Source organism: Aplidium turbinatum, chromosome 13, assembly GCF_918807975.1.
Source record: "Aplidium turbinatum chromosome 13, kaAplTurb1.1, whole genome shotgun sequence".
NCBI lineage: Eukaryota > Metazoa > Chordata > Ascidiacea > Aplousobranchia > Polyclinidae > Aplidium > Aplidium turbinatum.
The window spans coordinates 4,735,225-4,753,995 of NC_137484.1; the positions used below are offsets into that span (position 1 = coordinate 4,735,225).

Sequence of the window (18,771 nt, forward strand, 5' to 3'; positions counted from 1 at the left end):
GGAAGCCATTTCAGAAAAAGAAACGATTTAGGATACATCTTTTTATTCTGGCAATTGTGTTTATATTGTAGGTGAGTGCAGAAGCTACCTAATATTGTAATAGAGTGATTTAGGGATTAATGATTTCCATCAGGCTGCAATAGTTATTGTAATGTAAACAATGCATCTATGTTTCTTCACACGTCATAATTGCGCCTTCCAGACAAAGCGAATAGAGGAAAGCGAAATTAAAAGTGCCATGAATAGCTGCGATCACGAAAACGACAATTGTCGTCTTACGCACAGCAAGAGCGACTGTCTCGGACGACAATTGTCGTCTTACGCACTTAACAGGTTAACGCTCCAGCTGAAATCCAACAGCCTGCTGCATATAAAGCTTTATCTGGCGGCGTAAATAATCGCGAATCTCGTTGAGAGACGATATCGGCATTAACGCTCGAGTTGAATTCCAACAGCCCGCCGCATGTGACGCTTTTTCTGGCCGCGTAAATAATTGCGCATACCGATAAATGAGGGGACGATATCGGTGGGACGATATCGGCAAGGGACGATATCGGCGCCACCCGTTTTGGGGCAGTTCCCAAGTCCGATTTTTGCCGAATTTTGGAATCGTCGGTCTGACTACCAAACAAGCCTCCTGCAATCAAAAAATGGTTATCAAAAATGTCCGGGTCCAATGTCACTTCTTACTCGCCTATAGGCAGGCTTAGCCGAGTAATGTCAACTGCAGGTTGTTTTTAACTTTAAGTCTACAGGCTAAATTCTTATTTACAGATTCCCGCTAAATATGCCTAGGCTATTTTTTCTTATTACGGTACCAGATTATCCTACTCTCTCTCTGTAGGTATCATGGCTGATACAGCCCTCGATGTACAATGATGTTCCAGTTTGATCGATCTCGTGCGTCTTGCCAAATTTTAGCATGGTTTTTGGTATGTGGTTGAAAATTGTGCAAAAATGTAAATCTTTAAGCTCCTCTTGATCGTTTTCCTAGTATTTTTCCACTTAAAGATAAATCTTCAAGTTTGCCTTTCCTTATGATGTGACCCAAGAACTTCAGTTGCCGCATTTCTATAGATCTCATTATCTGCTGCTCCTGGCCCATCTGTTGGAGAACTGCTCTGTTGGTTCGAAAAGCTGTCCATGGAATTTTGAGAATTCTTCGATAAAACCACATTTCTGCAGCTTCAAGCTTTTTTTGTGTTTTTGCCGTTAGCGTCCAGGTTTCACATCCGATTATCCTACTAAGTTAGTCTTAAGTTTACACTCTTAGATAGTTAGCACGCTAGTCACTGATTAAAAATGGGGTTTGTGTAAGGTTAGGAATGGGGTCAAACTGAGGTTACAGATAGGAATAAGAATGTAGATAACTATAACCCCTCAGGCCCTCAACCTTAATTCAATTTACAATTCCAATTTTAACACTGGAGGAATATACTAGACATTAGCTGGTAAAAGAACTTGTACAAACTTGGAGGTGTATGGTGCTGAGTTACCGTATCATATGTAGTTCACTATTCTAAATATGTTTGTCCACAATCTTTGGACAAATCTAAACCACTTCAGATGCAGAAGATATGATATTAATACTCACTTTGTCTTAATGTACTGAAACTACCATGTAATGCTATATTTAGATAATCTTCAAGTTTGGCATGATATACAATTTAAAACAAAGTCAAATCTGGAAAGATTTATACGTGAAAAACTCCTCAATGGAACATCAAATAAGTCTTGGATCAAGCTGGGTTGTCTACTTTCATTATATGCCAGTAAATTCCATCCAATTAAACACAACAATAAAACAAAAAAAACAAGACTGGGCTCTGCCCAGGTTAAGCAAGCAAGGAATCAAATTGACTGCTTGCTCCCATTTTCATGGAGTCAAAATGAATTTTAGGTGTCATTCAAATACTGGTGATTTTTTTCTAAACTTTGTGTTTTGTTAATTCAATTCTGTAGGCCTAGGCTATTTAAGCTAATTACCTTTTAGCCTACTAAGTTAACTGTTGTTTTAGGTTTATGCTCTTAGCACTTAGATTGGATTGAAATGTCTGCTTCTGAATCGAGTGTAGTTTGTAAGTCTACTAAAGGAAGGTATTGTTGCTTGCCAGGATGTAGAAGTTGTTCTGGTAACAAGATTAAACTGTACAAAGTTCCCCATGGTCAACGTCGCTTTGGTATATCAACAGCGGAATGGTCAGCCAGATTTCATCAGGTTAGCAATCTCTCACAATAAAAGTTAGGCTTTAATCAACTCTTTGTTAATAGATTTTACAATGACTTGTGCTGTTTTTTCCCATGCTTTACAGTATCTGCCAGTTTGCAACTGTTAGTAAAAGAGGTATTGTAGTTGTAGTACTATAATGGGAGCTGGTATACAAGTCTCCCCCCCCCCCCTTGGTAACTCATGTAGACAGGAATTGACCAATGTTTGACAAAAAAGTAGCTTGCTTTTCCTAGTACGATTTAGCACGTTTGCTTGTTGGCCACCGGTCGAGTTTACTAAAATCTATGACCAACAATTGATTTTTTTGGGTTATGGTATGTTGGCTCAGAGGATAGACATTGCAAAACACCCATCTGTCATAGATTTCTTTCGCAACAGTTGACACAGCTTGTTCAGTGCGAAACTTCTTGAAGTGGATTATTCTCTTTATCACTTGCCGTTTTGTGGGCAGAAAAGCAGGTGGGAAGTTTTCACAACTTATAGTAAACGTTTCGCCACTATGCAAAATTTTTCTTTTTTCTCCACTTCGTCTAGTTTTCACCATAATTGTGTTTATAAACCCAATAAATCCTACACCACTTTGTAAAATAACTAGGTGTAGCGTCACAATCTGTTAAAAATAAAACATTAACTTATCAATAACACATTAGCTTATTGAGAGTAAATAACTGCACTGTATGTTGCAAGCTGTAATGTATAACGCCAAAATTTGAAAAAAAATAGTAGTTTTACTGTTTTTTGGATATAACTCGTTTTGTGTTCACAATAGAGAAAACTTTCTTCTTAGGACAGATAGAAACATGATGTTGTGGCAGCTTTTGAGCTATGTATCATGACTCTACGACCAGTGGTTGCCCAGATGGGCAATTTTACACCCTCGCGCAGAAATTGGAGGGTTGCCAGCTGGAAAATGGGGCCAACCCCCTAAAGTCAGTTTTTAATGAAGTTTTGTGTGCTATCTTTCTTTCGATCTTTTCAGGGGGAAAATTTTAAAATGTTTGCGGAAACTGTGATCAGCGACTTCCGCTTTTTTTAATTTTTTCTCTCGGTGTTTTCAGGGTACGAACTGTTCAGGGTACGAACTAGGTTGCATCCATGTCAACTGCAGGTTGTTTTAACTTTAAGTAGGCTAAATTCTTATTTGCAGATTACCGCTAAATAGGCCTAGGTTTTTTTTTCTTATTACCAGATTATCTTACTAAGTTAGTCTAAAGCAGTGGTTCCCAACCTTTTTTATCCGATGGACCCTTTTAGTCAATATTTAAATCTAAATTCCCCCCCTATAAATTTAGTTTGTTAAAACTCGTTTGCATCAATATTTTAATCTAAGTCTTGTAAGATAAACTAAACTTTCACTAGTAATAAGTTTTTTAGACTGTATATAATATTTCTTTTCATACTAAAATAATTTAATTAATGAAGAACGTTGCTGAAAAGTATTTTATTCAAAGAAAAATACCAAAAATGAGATACAAAGACCAGCTGAAAGTCTCCCTCAACCGTGCAAACATTGATCTGGATTCATGGGAACAACTTGCTAGTGACAGATCACTCTGGAGAAAAAGAACTAGGGAAGGCACGAAAAAATACAGGATAGCCTACAAAAAGCTCATGAAAAACGAAACACTGGACATGGCCAGCACTAGAAAAGAAAAGCTAAAACTACCACGTCCCCCACCCTCCATGCAATGTGATTTTTGCCCACGTCTTTTCCATCATAAACTGGGCCTCCAAAGCAATATGTGACATGACCATCCAAAGCCAAATTCGATTTGAAAACGAAACCAATGCTCGGATACGAGCTGGAGCCAACGACATTTAAAATCCTAAGAGTCAATGCATTTAACAGTCTGTGTGAAGCTTGTGTTTTTTTTGTTTCGACAACTCATGAATGTGGTGGGAGAATATTGGAAAGAGAATAACGAATATCCTTCTCCACGTCTAATCCGTTTCTCTGTTTTGTTTTCATCTGCAAGAGTTAAAAAACCTGATTTGCATAGATAAGTGGAAACAAACGGAAGGATACTTCGAATAGCTTTCTCTGTCACTTTGGGATAGGAATTACTAATGGCCACAATCCAGTGATTGATTTTTTCTCTGAATAAGTCGACTCTTGCGCAAGAATCCCTTTTGAGTTCAAAAAATTCATTAGAATGAATTGCAGAACTGCAATTTATCGGGAAGCTTTTCTATCAACAATGTGAATGAATGTCGTATTAAATCAAGCTTATCGTCATAAATTTCAGGAAAATATCAAATGAATTCCAGTTCTAATGCTGTGAGATGTTACAAAATCAATTCTTTTTCCAGCTCTAGAAAAACTTATTCTTTGCCGTCAACAACCAGCACTGATGATAATTCTTTAAATATGGTGACATGTTCAATTGTTCATTATAACTTTTCTCTTTCAATTATCAAGCTTGCTGGTGAAAGCTTCCAAAGCATCTTTAAATGCTGAGCGGTACTGGCATCTGCTCCTGGAAGGGCCACCCAAAGGCAGAGGCCAGACAAAACGTAAGTTAGTTTCCCCGCGATCAGAACAGCAGAGCTTTCTAGTGCATTAAGACAATCTCCTAATGACAGTGACATAAATCAATCACTCTCTTCCAACCTGCCTTGAGCCAGCATGAAAGCAGTACAGTTTGTAAATTCACATGGTATCAATATTTTAATGGCTCATGCATACAACCCATGTTGATGCCCAATCTGCTTTAAACGGAGATGGCGATTGAATATATGCCGTATATTGGTGATTTTCCCTTGCATTTTCAGATTCAGCTTATTCAATGGACCAAACATATCAACCAAATAAGCAAGGAATCTAATCCGTCTGTCATCATTCAGCAATGAAACAAATTCCAATTTTATTTAAAGGTCAAAAATTTATTTAAGCTGGACTCTGGACTCTGAGCTCTAACTCTGAGCTTGGTTACTTTTCCTCTTGAAAACCATGAAAAAAAAGTAGGCCTAAGTGATGGTTTGCATCCATGTCGATGCACAGTGTTGCTTAAATAATCGGGAGGGCGCCTGCTTAAAGCTCTGGTCTAGGCCAACTTACTAGGCTTAAACAGCTTTACAATCCTAAAATCAAATTCCCCCCTAAAAATTGCAAAATTCCCCCCTAGTGGGGAATTCCCCCCCAGTTGGGAACCACTGGTCTAAAGTTTGCACTCTTAGTTAGCACGCTAGTCACTGATTAAAAATGGTGTTTGTGTAGGAATGGGGTCAAGCTGAGGTTACAGATAAGAATATAGATAACTATAACCCCTCAGGCCCTCAACCTTAATTCAATTTACAATTCCAATTTTAACACTGGAGGAATATATTAGACATTAGCTGGTAAAAGAACTTGTACAAAACTTGGAGGTGTATTGTGCTGAGTTACCGTATCATATGTAGTTCACTATTCTAAATATGTTTGTCCACAATCTTTGGACACATCTAAACCACTTCAGATGCAGATAACATCAAATAAGTCTTTGATCAAGCTGGGTTGTAGTAGTAGTAGTAGTAGTCCAGTTTTTATCCGGTGATGTCCCCGTTACCGAGGGTGGCCGGATTCACCTCCAAGTGCCGCAATCGTCTTCACACCCTGCCTCCACATCGATCTGTCTAACGCGTCCTCTCTTGTCAAGCCCACCTTGCTGCTTTCTTCCTCAACTTGCTTTTTCCATGTTTTCTTTGGTCTTCCTTGTTTTCTCCGACCCTCCACTCGCAACTCCAGCGCTCTTCTCAAAACATCATCTTCATCCCTTCTCAAAACATGCCCATACCACCTCACTCCATTCGCTTTTGCCAACTTATCAACACTCTCATTCAACCCAAGCAAGCTCATAAGTTCTTCGGTATTTCTTTTGTCCATCAGCTTTACACCACACATTGCTCTCACCATCGCTCTCTCAGTTCTTCTTAAAATCGCCAATTCGTTTTCCCGTAAGCACCATGTCTCACTTCCGTACAGCATTGCAGATCTCACACAACTAGTATAAATTCTTCCTCTCATTTTCAACGGAAATCTTCTACCACATAACAACTCTCGACACTCTCTGAATTTCACCCAACCAAACCTTCCTCTTGCAGTCACTGCCGCTTCACAACCACCACTGGCATTCAATCTATCTCCTAGATAGCAAAAGGCATTTACTGATTCAACTTCATCATTCAGCTTTTCAACAGGACCAATCATTCCTTCCTCAATCTTCTTGCATCTTTCACATTCAAAACCATCTCCAGATCTGCATGTCACTCTCTTCATCTTTGCACATCTTCCATGCACCCATTTCTTGCATTTCGTACATGTAACAGAATTTGCCATCACTCTTCTTCCGCAGACGCCACATGGGTCAATTTTGCTCATTGTGATTTCCCCTTCCGTTCCGCTTATTACGACCTTTGTCTTTTTGATGTTCACACGCATACCTTTACATTCAAACGACTCCTTCCACTTCTCAAATTTCCCTCTCAGATCTTCCATTGTGTCACTCAACAAAACCAAATCATCGGCGTACAGTATCTCCATTAATGAATCTTCTCTTACACATTCGGTAATCACATCAATCACAATGGCAAAGATTAGAGGAGAGAGGACAGAATCCTGGTGTACACCGACCTTCACCGAAAACTCACCTGAGAGGGCAGATCCAACGCGAACTCTCGTCCTTGCACCGTCGTAAAGACCCATTACGGCTTGAACGAGAGCTTCTGGCATTACTTTTTTTCTCATTGCCCATTCCATCACTCTTCTTGGAACTCTATCAAACGCCTTTTCCATGTCCACGAAATGCATGTACAAGTTCTTACCCTTGTCCCGATATTCCTCTTGCAACCTTCTCAAAATAAAAATAGCATCTGTCGTTCCCTTCCCAGGCATAAATCCACACTGCATCTCGTCCAGCTTCACCACAGATCGTATTCTATTCTCCAACACCCTTTCCACTACCTTCATTGCATGCTCCAACAGTTTTATTCCCCTATATGACCCACAATCCATTACATCACCCTTTCCCTTGAAGATGGGTATCACCACACTCATCTTCCATTCATTTGGCATTCCTTTTCCATCTAACACACGTTGACTGATTTCCTGCATTACTTTCAATCCTGTCTCTCCACTTGCGCGTATCATTTCCACAGTGACTTCAGATAGTCCAGGAGCCTTCCCCGATTTCATTTTCTTTATTGCTTGCATCACCTCCTCTCGAGTAACTCTCTTTAATGGACCTGCTACCACGTCGGCTTCCACATTTTGATCCCAATCGTTTTCCTCGTTCATTATCATCTCCATATGTTCTTTCCAATTTCTTCCACGATCTTTCTCACTGAAACCAAGTTTTCCATCCCTTCCTTTAATACATCGTCCACCATCTACATCTTTCCCATCCCGCTTCATAACCTTCATAAACTTATATACTTCGTTAGGATTGTTTTTTAATTTGGTCAATTCCTGCTCAGCTTCTTTCTTCATAGCTTTTGCAACTATTCTCTTTGCCCGATTTTTCAATTGTTTGTACTTGAGCTTAGTTTCTTCTGATCTATTTCTGCACCAAGCCTTGTATGCGACTTTTTTCTCCCCAATTACTTCCCTCACATCTTCATTCCACCACCACGTATCTCCTCGATCTATCCTGCCTTTTGTTTTCCCACAAACTTCATCGCAAGCTTGCAGAACTCCATTCTTGAAGGATCCCCATACATCATTCACATCGTTGTGAACAAGACTTTCAACTCTCTTTTTAAACCTTTCTCTTGTGTCGGCATCTTCTAACTTCCAAACTTTTCTTTTGATCACCCTTTTTTTATTTACAGTTTTCTTCAGACCTTTCTTGTCCAAATCGATAACCACCAACCTATGCTGAAGTTCGCATGGTATCGCTTTCACATCTTTGATCAGTTTTCTGTTTTTCCTGCATACCAACCCAAAGTCAATTTCGGTTTTATTTCCACCTGCACTGAAAGTCACTTTTCGTCCTTCCTCTTTCTTGAACCAGGTATTTGCAACACACAGGTCCTTTTCATCACAGAACTCAAGTAGTCACCTTCCATCGCGATTTCTTTCTCCCACGCCAAACCCTCCATGAACACCTTCAAACCCATCAATTTGTTGGCCAACGTGGCCATTAAAGTCCCCAAGACCCAATACAATTTCCTGATCACTTCTTGTGCTCCATTCATAGGCCATTTCGTCATAAAACCTTTCTTTTTCTGCATCGGATCTTCCACTTTGTGGCGCATAAGCACAAATTACTCTCATCACTACATTCTCGACCACCATCACTATCGCCATTACTCTGTCACTCTGTCTACGAACCTCAACAACATTTTCATATAGCTCTTCCTTTACCAAAATCCCAACTCCTCCGGTCCCAATATCATTGCCCGACCACCACAGCTTGTATCTCCTTCCTTTGACACCCAAAAACCTGGCTCCTTTGTTCCTCCATCGGACTTCCTGTAAACAGCAAACATCTACCTTCCTCATTCTCAGCTCTTCACTCACCTCAGTACCTCTACAACGCAAACTTCCAACATTTAGACTTCCTAGTCGTATCCCTGAATTTTTAACAGAAATGTCAGACAACCCGGAGATTCTTCGCACCCCCTGCCCATTTAAGGGCTGCCGGGGACTGGGGGCCATTCTATTTTTGACACTTATCATTAGGATTTTTTGGTGCATGGTTTTCTACAGGGAGCATGCCCTTGCTTACCCCCAACCTCCATTTAAAGACGGGAGTGGTCTTGATGACCGGCTGCCTCTGCACGACAACTAACGAGTTCGGCCAACCCGGGTTTGACTTAAGTTTTTCTTCTTGAAAGATGTTGCCATTGTAGCCGTTGTAGCATGTAGCTATCATCCGCTTACGCCGACAACCTGCCTGGCACGGGCATCAATGTCAGAAGTGAGGTCCAGAACTACCAGCGGGACGTGTTCCGGTGCCAACGGGCCCAGACCTGGAGTAAGGTGCTACCTCTCCTCCTGATATTGAGGATGCAGTTTAACGTCATACCCAGGACCAAGGACCTAGGATACCCAGGACCTAGGGTTGTCTACTTTCATTATATGCTAGTAAATTCTATCCAATTAAACACAACCTTAAAGCAAAAAAAAACAAGACTGGGCTCTGCCCAGGTTAAGCAGGCAAGGAATCAAATTGACTGCTTGCTCCCATTTTCATGGAGTCAAAATGAATTTTAGGTGTCATTCAAATACTGGTGATTTTTTTCTAAACCTTGTGTTTTGTTAATTCAATTCTGTAGGCCTCTGTGAGGCTATTTAAGCTAATTACCTTTTAGCCTACTAAGTTAACTGTTGTTTTAGGTTTATGCTCTTAGCACTTAGATTGGATTGAAATGTCTGCTTCTGAATCGAGTGTAGTTTGTAAGTCTACTAAAGGAAAGTATTGTTGCTTGCCAGGATGTAGAAGTTGTTCTGGTAGAAAGATTAAACTGTACAAAGTTCCCCATGGTCAACGTCGTTTTGGTATATCAACAGCGGAATGGTCAGCCAGATTTCATCAGGTTAACAATCTCACAATAAAAGTTAGGCTTTAATCAACTCTTTGTTAATAGATTTTACAATGACTTGTGCTGTTTTTTCCCATGCTTTACAGTATCTGCCAGTTTGCAACTGTTAGTAAAAGGGGTATTGTAGTTGTAGTACTATAATGGGAGCTGGTATACAAGTCTCCCCCCCCCCTTGGTAACTCATGTAGACAGGAATTGACCAAAACATGTGGATTGAAGCGTATGAACAGTAAAGCAAAGGTAAAGTAGTTTCACTCGGGTGCAACCTAGTTTGTACCCTGAAAAGATTGAGAGAAAAAATTAAAAAAAGCCGAAGTTGCCGATTGCAGTTTAATAGCACAAAGCCGAAGTCGCTGATCAGAGTTTCCGCAAACAAACTCGAGGGTTACGGTTAGCGGAAACTGCGATTAGTTAGGGTTAGAGAGCATAGACTACCCAATGGTTAGAGTTAGGGTACCGGTAAGCGGAAGCTGCAGAAAAATGTTTGCGAAAACTGTGATCAGCTAGGGTTAAGGTTAGAGCATAGATTACTCTATGGTTTGGGTAAAGGTTAGCGGAAACTGCGGTTAGCCGAAACTGTGAAAAAATGTTTCCAGAAACTGCGATCAGCGAGGGTTAGGGTTAGAGCATAGATTACTCTATGGTTAGAGTTAGGGTAAGGGTTAGCGGAAACTGCGGTTAGCAGAAACTGCAGTTAGCGGAAACTACGGAAAAATGTTTGCGGAAACTACGATGGGTTAGGGTTAGAGCATAGATTGGTCTATGGTTAGGGTTAGCGGAAATTACGGAAAAATGTTTGTGGAAACTGCGATGAGCGAGGGTTAGCGTTAGGGTTAGGGTAAGCGGAAACTGCAATCAGCGACTTCGGCTTTGTGCTATCTTTTTCTCGATCTTTTCAGGGGGAAAGAACTGCATTCAGCGACTTCCGCTTTTTTTAATTTTTTCTCTCGATCTTTTCAGAGTACGAACTGAGGGTACAAACTGTCATAGGCGCCGACTCCAGGGGGGCTGGGGGCGGCGCCTCCCGTGAATTTAGCTTGAGGTGGCTGCCCCCCGCAAATTATTTAAGAAAAATCCCAAGTCAAATGTTTCTAAGTTCAGATTTGCGTTAGTTTGACCTTCATTGCGGATCGATCTCAATTGAAAGATCTACTTGTTGCAACAAGAGCGCTGCTCCTGACCTAAGATAGCAAAAGAAACAGAAGTACGGTAGCTGATAAACGCCAGCATGGTGCCGTTGTTTTTGCTCGGTTTAGTATCTACGCGTATTAAGAGCTAAAGTTCAAAGTGACCAGCATATAATTCGAAGTAGCCTACAGGCCTGGAAATTCGTGTTTGTTGACGGCGGACAAACGTCTCCGGTCTGAGCAGCTATCTCGGCGGACAAATTAAGTCTCACAGCTGACACACCAGTTTTAGCCGTCGATCGTCATGCTTAATCACTTTATCTTGATAATCATTCTTCGCCATTTCAGAACTATAACTATCATACGGTTTTAGAAGGTTTTTTAAAAATTCAGTAAAGTCACTTGGAGTCACGTGAATTTCAGTGTCAAAGTCACGTGAATTTTCCTTGGGTCTTTTCTTTCTTACTGTAATACTAAAACTTAACAAATTTTGTTGCATCTTGCTGTAATAGCCTACTCGTATAATCTAATTTAGTGACCAACCTTGCCGTATCATTATTACTCGGAGATCAAAGCCAGACATTGTGACGTAAAACTTGAACTAAATTGTGCGTGATTAGTGTAGAACAGGGGTCACCAAACTACGGCTAACTGATTTCATCCGATTTCATCTGATTTTCTAACTGATTTGATCCGGCCCACTACGTGCTGCGGAAATAACAGCTGCACTACAACTGTTAAGGGACAAGCAAGTTGCGTTGCAGCAGGACAAGCAAGTTGCGTTACAACTGTTACGCAACTTGCTTGTCCTGCTAAGTGCTAAATAGAGATGTACCCATACGCGCCGACTTCTGGGGGGCGGCGCCCTCCGTAAATTTATGGTTGAGGGGCAACAAAAATGTCTATTACAAGTGGTGTTTAAAAGATAAAATACTTTGCGAAAAAGATTTAGATCATTTAAACGGATTTAAAGAATGCCGAAAGCGAAAAACAGCCTAACGTTGCTCTTGACTGCAAAACAGCAGCTGATTGCATGGCTTTCTCTGGAACGTGAATTACTGAGATGCGCACGTTCACAGTCACACACTGCTTATCTTCCCGTGCGTGAGGAGCAACTTCAAAGCCAAAACGCGTGGTAGCAAAAAAGCGAATGCGAGGTTGAATGTTTATTCTCATTTCACGAGTTATCCAAGCATCCATTAGATTTTTTTTGTGACTTCAAACATGAAATCAATTTTAGCAAATTTTATCGAGTTGAAACTACGACACAACGAACAATTACGTGAATACAGCTTTAAGAAAAAATGCATTTTTTAAAACTGTCATCCGTGTTTTGCTTCAATAAGCAAATTGATGCTTATTGAAGCAAAACACGTGCTTATTGAAGCAAAACATTCAAATTGATGTAAATATTGTGAAAATATATATATCTCATACACTCATCAATATACACTCATCTATATGAAATATGACACTCCTGCACTACCGTGTAGCCTATACTCGAGTATAGGTCAATCTCGTATACGTCAAACCTCGTACTTTTGAGCTGAAAATTGGTCATATTTCCTTCACCCGTGTATAAGTCGAATAGCTTATTCCCGACACTACCATTCGATGGTTCATCTAAGAATTGGTATTGACATGAGGTATAGAAATTTCAAATAGATCGTAGTGTAACTTACGCTGTTGGAATAGTCACGTAACTATTCACGGCAATATTAAGTAAACCAACTAAATTAGACGCGCTATTTTCAACGAGGTCTTCCAGCTGTGAGATCAATAATGATTGAACAGAACGCATTGTTTTGTTCGCAATGTGTGAGAATTAAATCGAAAACCGATAAAAGAAAAGGTGTTTAATGAGCTTGGTCGCAGGTATTGCCTGCGACGTCTTTTACCGTTATTATCACCTAGCCAACCTGACATCATCGTTTTATGCGGCCGCTAAGGTTTGACATCGACTTCAACGATCATGGAATGTTACGTAATAAGAACGATTATATATATGCTACATGCAAAAATAAAAAAAAATGATCTCAACAGCTCTTTCTGCTGTTTTGTCTCGTGAGCTTTGCATATTGCTCAACAAGTGCATAAAGTTTAGAATTGACAAGAAATCATTAAAATTGAAAATTAAGGTTGAATCACTGCAAATAAACGTATTCAAAACTTTGCTTCCGCCGACGCCATTTCACCTTCCGTAATCTATGTCAGCAATTTCCCTGCAGCAAAAATGCGTTCATTATGTAAACTGCCTGGAAAAAACAGCTTGTTCCGTGTATAAGTTCAACCTGTCTTTTTAAGGTGAACATCACTTGCGAACATCTCGACCTATACTCGAGTATATACGGTACAGTATTCGACTATAAAGACTTTCGATAAAAAACAAGAGAAAACACTTCGCCGTTGTTAACGCTTTAAAGGTAAGTAATTAGCAAAACGAGGTTAATAAAACTGATAGCTGATCATCATTTTTTGCGTTTTATTTCGATAACTTCACTGTCTTGATCGTTGTTATGCCCTCGCAGGAAAGGAAATGAATCGGCTTGTTTTCCAACTGTTCCAATTATGACCCAACAATATCAATTTTTTTACGTCTAGGCGTCCTGCATGTGTAAAACTAATTGTTTCAAGCAGCGGTTTTAATAAATTCGGCTTGCGACCTAGGTGTCAATATAAACAAGACAGTAAGCTTAATCAAAAACTATTTTAATTGAGTAAAATAACGTTATGGTTATGACGTCATCACCTTTCTTGCCCCCCAAGGTTTTTTGAAAAGTCGGCGCCTATGGATGTACCGATATATCGGTATCGGTGGTATGGTATCATAAGATACTGTGGCCGATACTAAACATGTAAAAAAGGCGCTTGCTGCGGATTTTCTACAGAAGCAAAGATATAAATTTTTTAAAGTAGTAACAAACGTCACATTGATGTAGAAAAATAACAACCTGTTTAAATTTTTGATACGTCACACTCCCATGACTTCTTGCACGTGCCTTTTGGCATTGGTTGCTTGCTGTGATTCTTTCACTCAAACAAAATGTTTTGTCCCAGCAGTTTTGCGTTGTTCGATTCTTAAGTTGTGAAAGAGACTCAATTTCTCCAATATTTATCATTTGTCTTTTTTTTTTAATCTCAGCAGAGTATAAAACTTGTAAAAGTTTTTCATCCATACGACATCATCCATTATTGCCGACCTAGATTACTGAGTGTGAAATAGCGTCGGCCGAAGTAAAAGTTTTGAATACGTTTATTTGCCGTGATTCCAACTTCATTTTCAAATTTATTGATTTTTTGTCAATTCTAAACTTTATGCACTTGTTGAGCAATACGCAAAGCTCACGTGACAAAATCGATTTATTTTTGTTTTTGCGTGTAGGATATAATCGTTCTTATTACGTAACATTCCATGATCGTTAAAGTCGATTAGCGGCCGCATAACACAATGATGTCAGGTTGGCCAGGTGATAATAGCGGTAAGAGACATCGTTAATGCAGGCAAAATTTGTGACCAAGACCATTAAACACCTTTTCTTTTATCATTTTTCGATTCAATTCTCACACATTGCGAGTATCTTCAAGCTTCAAGAACGTCATGGGGAGTCATAATAGCACATTTTGCTGGTCTAGTTTTGTTTGAGTTCAACCGCTCACGTCAGAAGTTACAGTTTCTCCTTCGCACTACTGAATAAGCTTTTTCGCCCGAGATAAATAATTAATTACTGGCGCTGGCGGACATCAGCCTATTTTTAATATTGGTTCAATGTCTACCAGCGTTGAATCTTCACTTGCTGACTGAGTTTTTGTCATGAACATGAAGTTAGGAGTTTTTTGCCGACGCATACGTCTGATAACAAAACAATGCATTCTGTTGCATCATAATTTATTTCACAGCTTGAAGATCTCGTTTGAAAATAGCGCGTCTAATTTAGCTGGTTTACATATTATTGGACAATGTCTAGTTGGACAATGTCACAAAAAATGGAGAAACGGATCGATGCCGTCGAGCTCTGGACAGACAGGCAAATGTTAAAAATTTCATGGAAACAAAAAATCACTAACGATGAAGTACTCTCCAAATTCAATTCAAGCAAAATGCTCTTACAAACAGTCAAATGAAGAAAATTGAAGTATTTCGGACACACAATAAGGCAAAATTCATTACAAAGATCATTAATAGAAGGGAAGATAAACGGTAAAAGAAGTAAAGGCAGACCAAGAATGATTTGGACAACAAACATCACAAAATGGACAAAATTAACTTAAATGGATGTGCAGTATGCACAGCTCATGGTCGAGAACAATGGCGCATTGTATCCAACTCTCCATACGAGGAAGGAACAAAATTATGATGACATATTATTGCCGTGAATAGTACAGTACTGGACAATTTTGTGAAGAAAGGGGCTGTTCTTCCCGGCTATCAGCACAAGGCTGAGCACTCACTAGTGCAGCGAGCAGTTGCGATTCGCTAACCATAACGGTGTAGCTTCCACGCTAGCCATTCAGACCATCCAATCAACAATATGTTTCTCGGCAGCCGATTTGTAGCAAGCATTGACAGCGATAGACACCGTGTTTCGCCCATGAGGCTGGGCTCGTCAGTATCGCACCACTAATTCTGCCACAAAGGTATTCGACCACCGCTTTACCAGTCAGTTTAACTCTTATCTTTGTGGAAAGAAAAGAGCCAACAAAACCAGCAGGCGCCAGGGCAGAGGACATTGTGAAGAATGCTGTCAGTTTCTAGACAAGAGACTGGGCTTGCAAGGGATTGTGACTCATGAAACGGCACCAGAATATCTGTAGTGTGTTGTTTTAAAATGCTATTTTTAAAAGCAGCACAAGTAAAAGCACTAGTGAGTGCTCAGCCTTGTGCTGATAGCCGGGAAGAACGCCCCTTTCTTCACAATGTCCTCTGCCCTGGCGCCTGCTGGTTTTGTTGGCTCTTTTCTTTCCACAAAGATAAGAGTTAAACTGACTGGTAAAGCGGTGGTCGAATACCTATGTGGCAGAATTAGTGGTGCGATACTGACGAGCCCAGCCTCATAGGCGAAACACGGTGTCTATCGCTGTCAATTCTTGCTACAAATCGGCTGCCGAGAAACATATTGTTGATTGGATGGTCTGAATGGCTAGCATGGAAGCTACACTGTTATGGTTAGCAAATCGCAACTGCTCGCTGCACTAGTGAGTGCTCAGCCTTGTGCTGATAGCCGGGAAGAACGCCCCTTTCTTCACAATGTCCTCTGCCCTGGCGCCTGCTGGTTTTGTTGGCTCTTTTCTTTCCACAAAGATAAGAGTTAAACTGACTGGTAAAGCGGTGGTCGAATACCTTCGTGGCAGAATTAGTGGTGCGATACCGACGAGCCCAGCCTCATGGGCGAAACACGGTGTCTATCGCTGTCAATTCTTGCTACAAATCGGCTGCCGAAAAACATATTGTTGATTGGATGGTCTGAATGGCTAGCGTGGAAGCTACACCGTTATGGTTAGCGAATCGCAACTGCTCGCTGCACTAGTGAGTGCTCAGCCTTGTGCTGATAGCCGGGAAGAACGCCCCTTTCTTCACAATGTCCTCTGCCCTGGCGCCTGCTGGTTTTGTTGGCTCTTTTTTTTCCACAAAGATAAGAGTTAAACTGACTGGTAAAGCGGTGGTCGAATACCTTTGTGGCAGAATTAGTGGTGCGGTACTGACGAGCCCAGCCTCATGGGCGAAACACGGTGTCTATCGCTGTCAATTCTTGCTACAAATCGGCTGCCGAGAAACATACTGGACAATTTATTATTGATTTTATTTTTTTTGGACAATTTTACAGCAAATTTCAGATTCTTTTTGTGATAACTGAGAGCACTACAATAAATGTAGTGGTGGTTCAAAGCAAAGAAGCTGCAATTCTCCAACATCGGTATTCAACATCATGTAATAATGCTGGATTGTGACGTCACAATGGCGCAAGTCTACTACAATGCCAGCAGTTCAGTCGAGCCTTTGCGACGTCACATGTGGCACTGTTGAATACCGATTATGTAGAATAGCAGCTTCTTTGCTTTGGGCCACCATTACAATTATTCCCGAATACTCAGTTATCGGAAAAACAAAAAAATTGAGATTTGCTGTAAAATTGTCCATAATAAATTGTCCAGTACTGTATTTCATGACTATTCCAGCAGCGTAAGTTGCTCTACGCTCTACTTCGAAATTTCCTCACCATATATCCATGCCAATAACTTATTTAGATGAAACTACTGAATAGTAGAGTCGGGAATAAGCTATTCGACTTGTACAATGTACATGAGAGAAAAATATCTTTGATTTTCAGCTACAAAGTAGGGATTCGACCTATACACGAGATCGACCTATAATTGCTAAATAATATTTATAAGTGCTAAATTGTAACGTGTTCAATAGTTCCTTATATGTATGGCTACTGGACATTAAAAAAGCATTGTTTGGAAATTTTTCAAACTTTCAAAAGACGATGAAGCAAAAGTTATATGTGACCTATGCCACGCTGGTGTGTCAAGGGGTGGAAACGATGGAAAAACATTCAACACTACGAATTTGATAAAGCATTTACAACATAGCCAAGAATTTTTATCAATTATGATAGCCTACTTGGAGAGTTTACGCAAACCCTAAAATATTAATTTTTCAGAAACCCCAATTATGATGTGATGTTGCTTCCCTTATACCCCTGTCCTCAATCACGGTGGCTTTTCATTACTAAGACCTACTATTATGACCAGCGGCGCAACTAGAAAAAACCAAAGGGGGTCGTGGGGTCGGCAACGAGAGAGAAAACTAACAATTATTTGTAGAAGTGGATATATCACAGTTAGATTGTTAGAATATTAGCCTAGTGTAAATTGATAGCGCAATGAACCAATTCTGTGACGCGCGAAGGGACCTTTTTCGCTCTGTGCGCTCACTCTCAAAAAAAGTTTCCCGCGCTTACGAAATTAGGCAGCAAATTGTATGCTCTCCAGGCCCACATTTTAAAAAGTAGTCCACACAAGCTTAGGGCCTGGATACACGTCAAGTTTGACAAGATTATAAAGAAAATTTAATTGCTGTCTTTTTGATACCAAAATTATAAAATTGGTTTAAGAATGTGTGAAGTTGCGACCATACAAAGATTACAAATCAGACTAGCCTAAAGCCAGATACAGTTTCGTTTTGTGGGTATAAGGTTACATCCTAAGTAGGGATGCCCAAAGTAGAATTTCGAGTCCTTAAGATTCGAATCCATCCAGAATCGAATCTAAAAACTGCTTTTTGTTGGGTAATTGTTGCATGAATAAATGACGGTCTGTTAATATTTTGTATTGCGGTTTGTGCGACTTGAGCGTGAAACAAGTTTGGTATGCATAGAACGTAGCTTGAACTGACACACATTAAGTAGTAGGTAAGTCTTAGTCTAGTTAGTCGTCCGTCTTCTTGAAGTTGCAAATCTTAAAGGGGGCTGTCATGCCGACTAGACGACCCCCCTAGTTGCACCCCTGAATTTATGACACAACAATGCGGTTGAGATTGAATTCTTGAACCTTTAATAAATTGTGTCAATTTAAAGCTTTTTTTAATAGTTTTATGCAAATAAGGTCAAACTTACCATTTGATATAATTCCTTGCAAATACCAAAATTGCTTCTTTTTGTAACACTAAACTAAAGTATCGGCCAAAATATCGGTATCGGCCTAAAAAAGTGATATCGGTATCTGCCAAAATATTGGTATCGGTACATCTCCAGTGCTAAATAATGATTTTTCCATACTGTTTCTTCTTATGACATCACAAACTTTGTTGTTCAAAACACCAATGTTTGATCAGTGCGATATCTCTGTTTAGGCAAATCATACCAGCCAGACTAGACATCATAAGCAGAAGGA

The 18,771-nt window shown here is 40.1% G+C and overlaps 1 protein-coding gene across 1 annotated transcript; it reads right to left on the reverse strand.

The window, feature by feature from the left end:
* Positions 1-326: 326 nt before the first annotated feature.
* On the reverse strand, positions 327-8,864 carry LOC145782381 (uncharacterized). The gene is made up of 4 exons (XM_082594164.1): positions 8,266-8,864; positions 7,189-8,133; positions 6,857-7,056; positions 327-637 (listed from the first exon to the last, which is right to left on the reverse strand). Exons 1-4 carry the CDS (start codon positions 8,862-8,864, stop codon positions 327-329), a joined length of 2,055 nt encoding a protein of 684 aa, XP_082450290.1.
* Between the last annotated feature and the right edge of the window lie 9,907 nt (positions 8,865-18,771).

What these genes read in the sequence shown, in the direction of transcription:
- LOC145782381 (XM_082594164.1), bottom strand. Translation starts at nt 8,864, where the DNA reads ATGGCCCCCAGTCCCCGGCAGCCCTTAAATGGGCAGGGGGTGCGAAGA. An exon ending in GAAAGAAATCGCGATGGAAG is followed by an intron (nt 8,134 to 8,265) that starts GTGACTACTTGA and finishes GTTGGTATGCAG; the next exon opens with GAAAAACAGAAAACTGATCA. An exon ending in TCATATAGGGGAATAAAACT is followed by an intron (nt 7,057 to 7,188) that starts GTTGGAGCATGC and finishes TATTTTGAGAAG; the next exon opens with GTTGCAAGAGGAATATCGGG.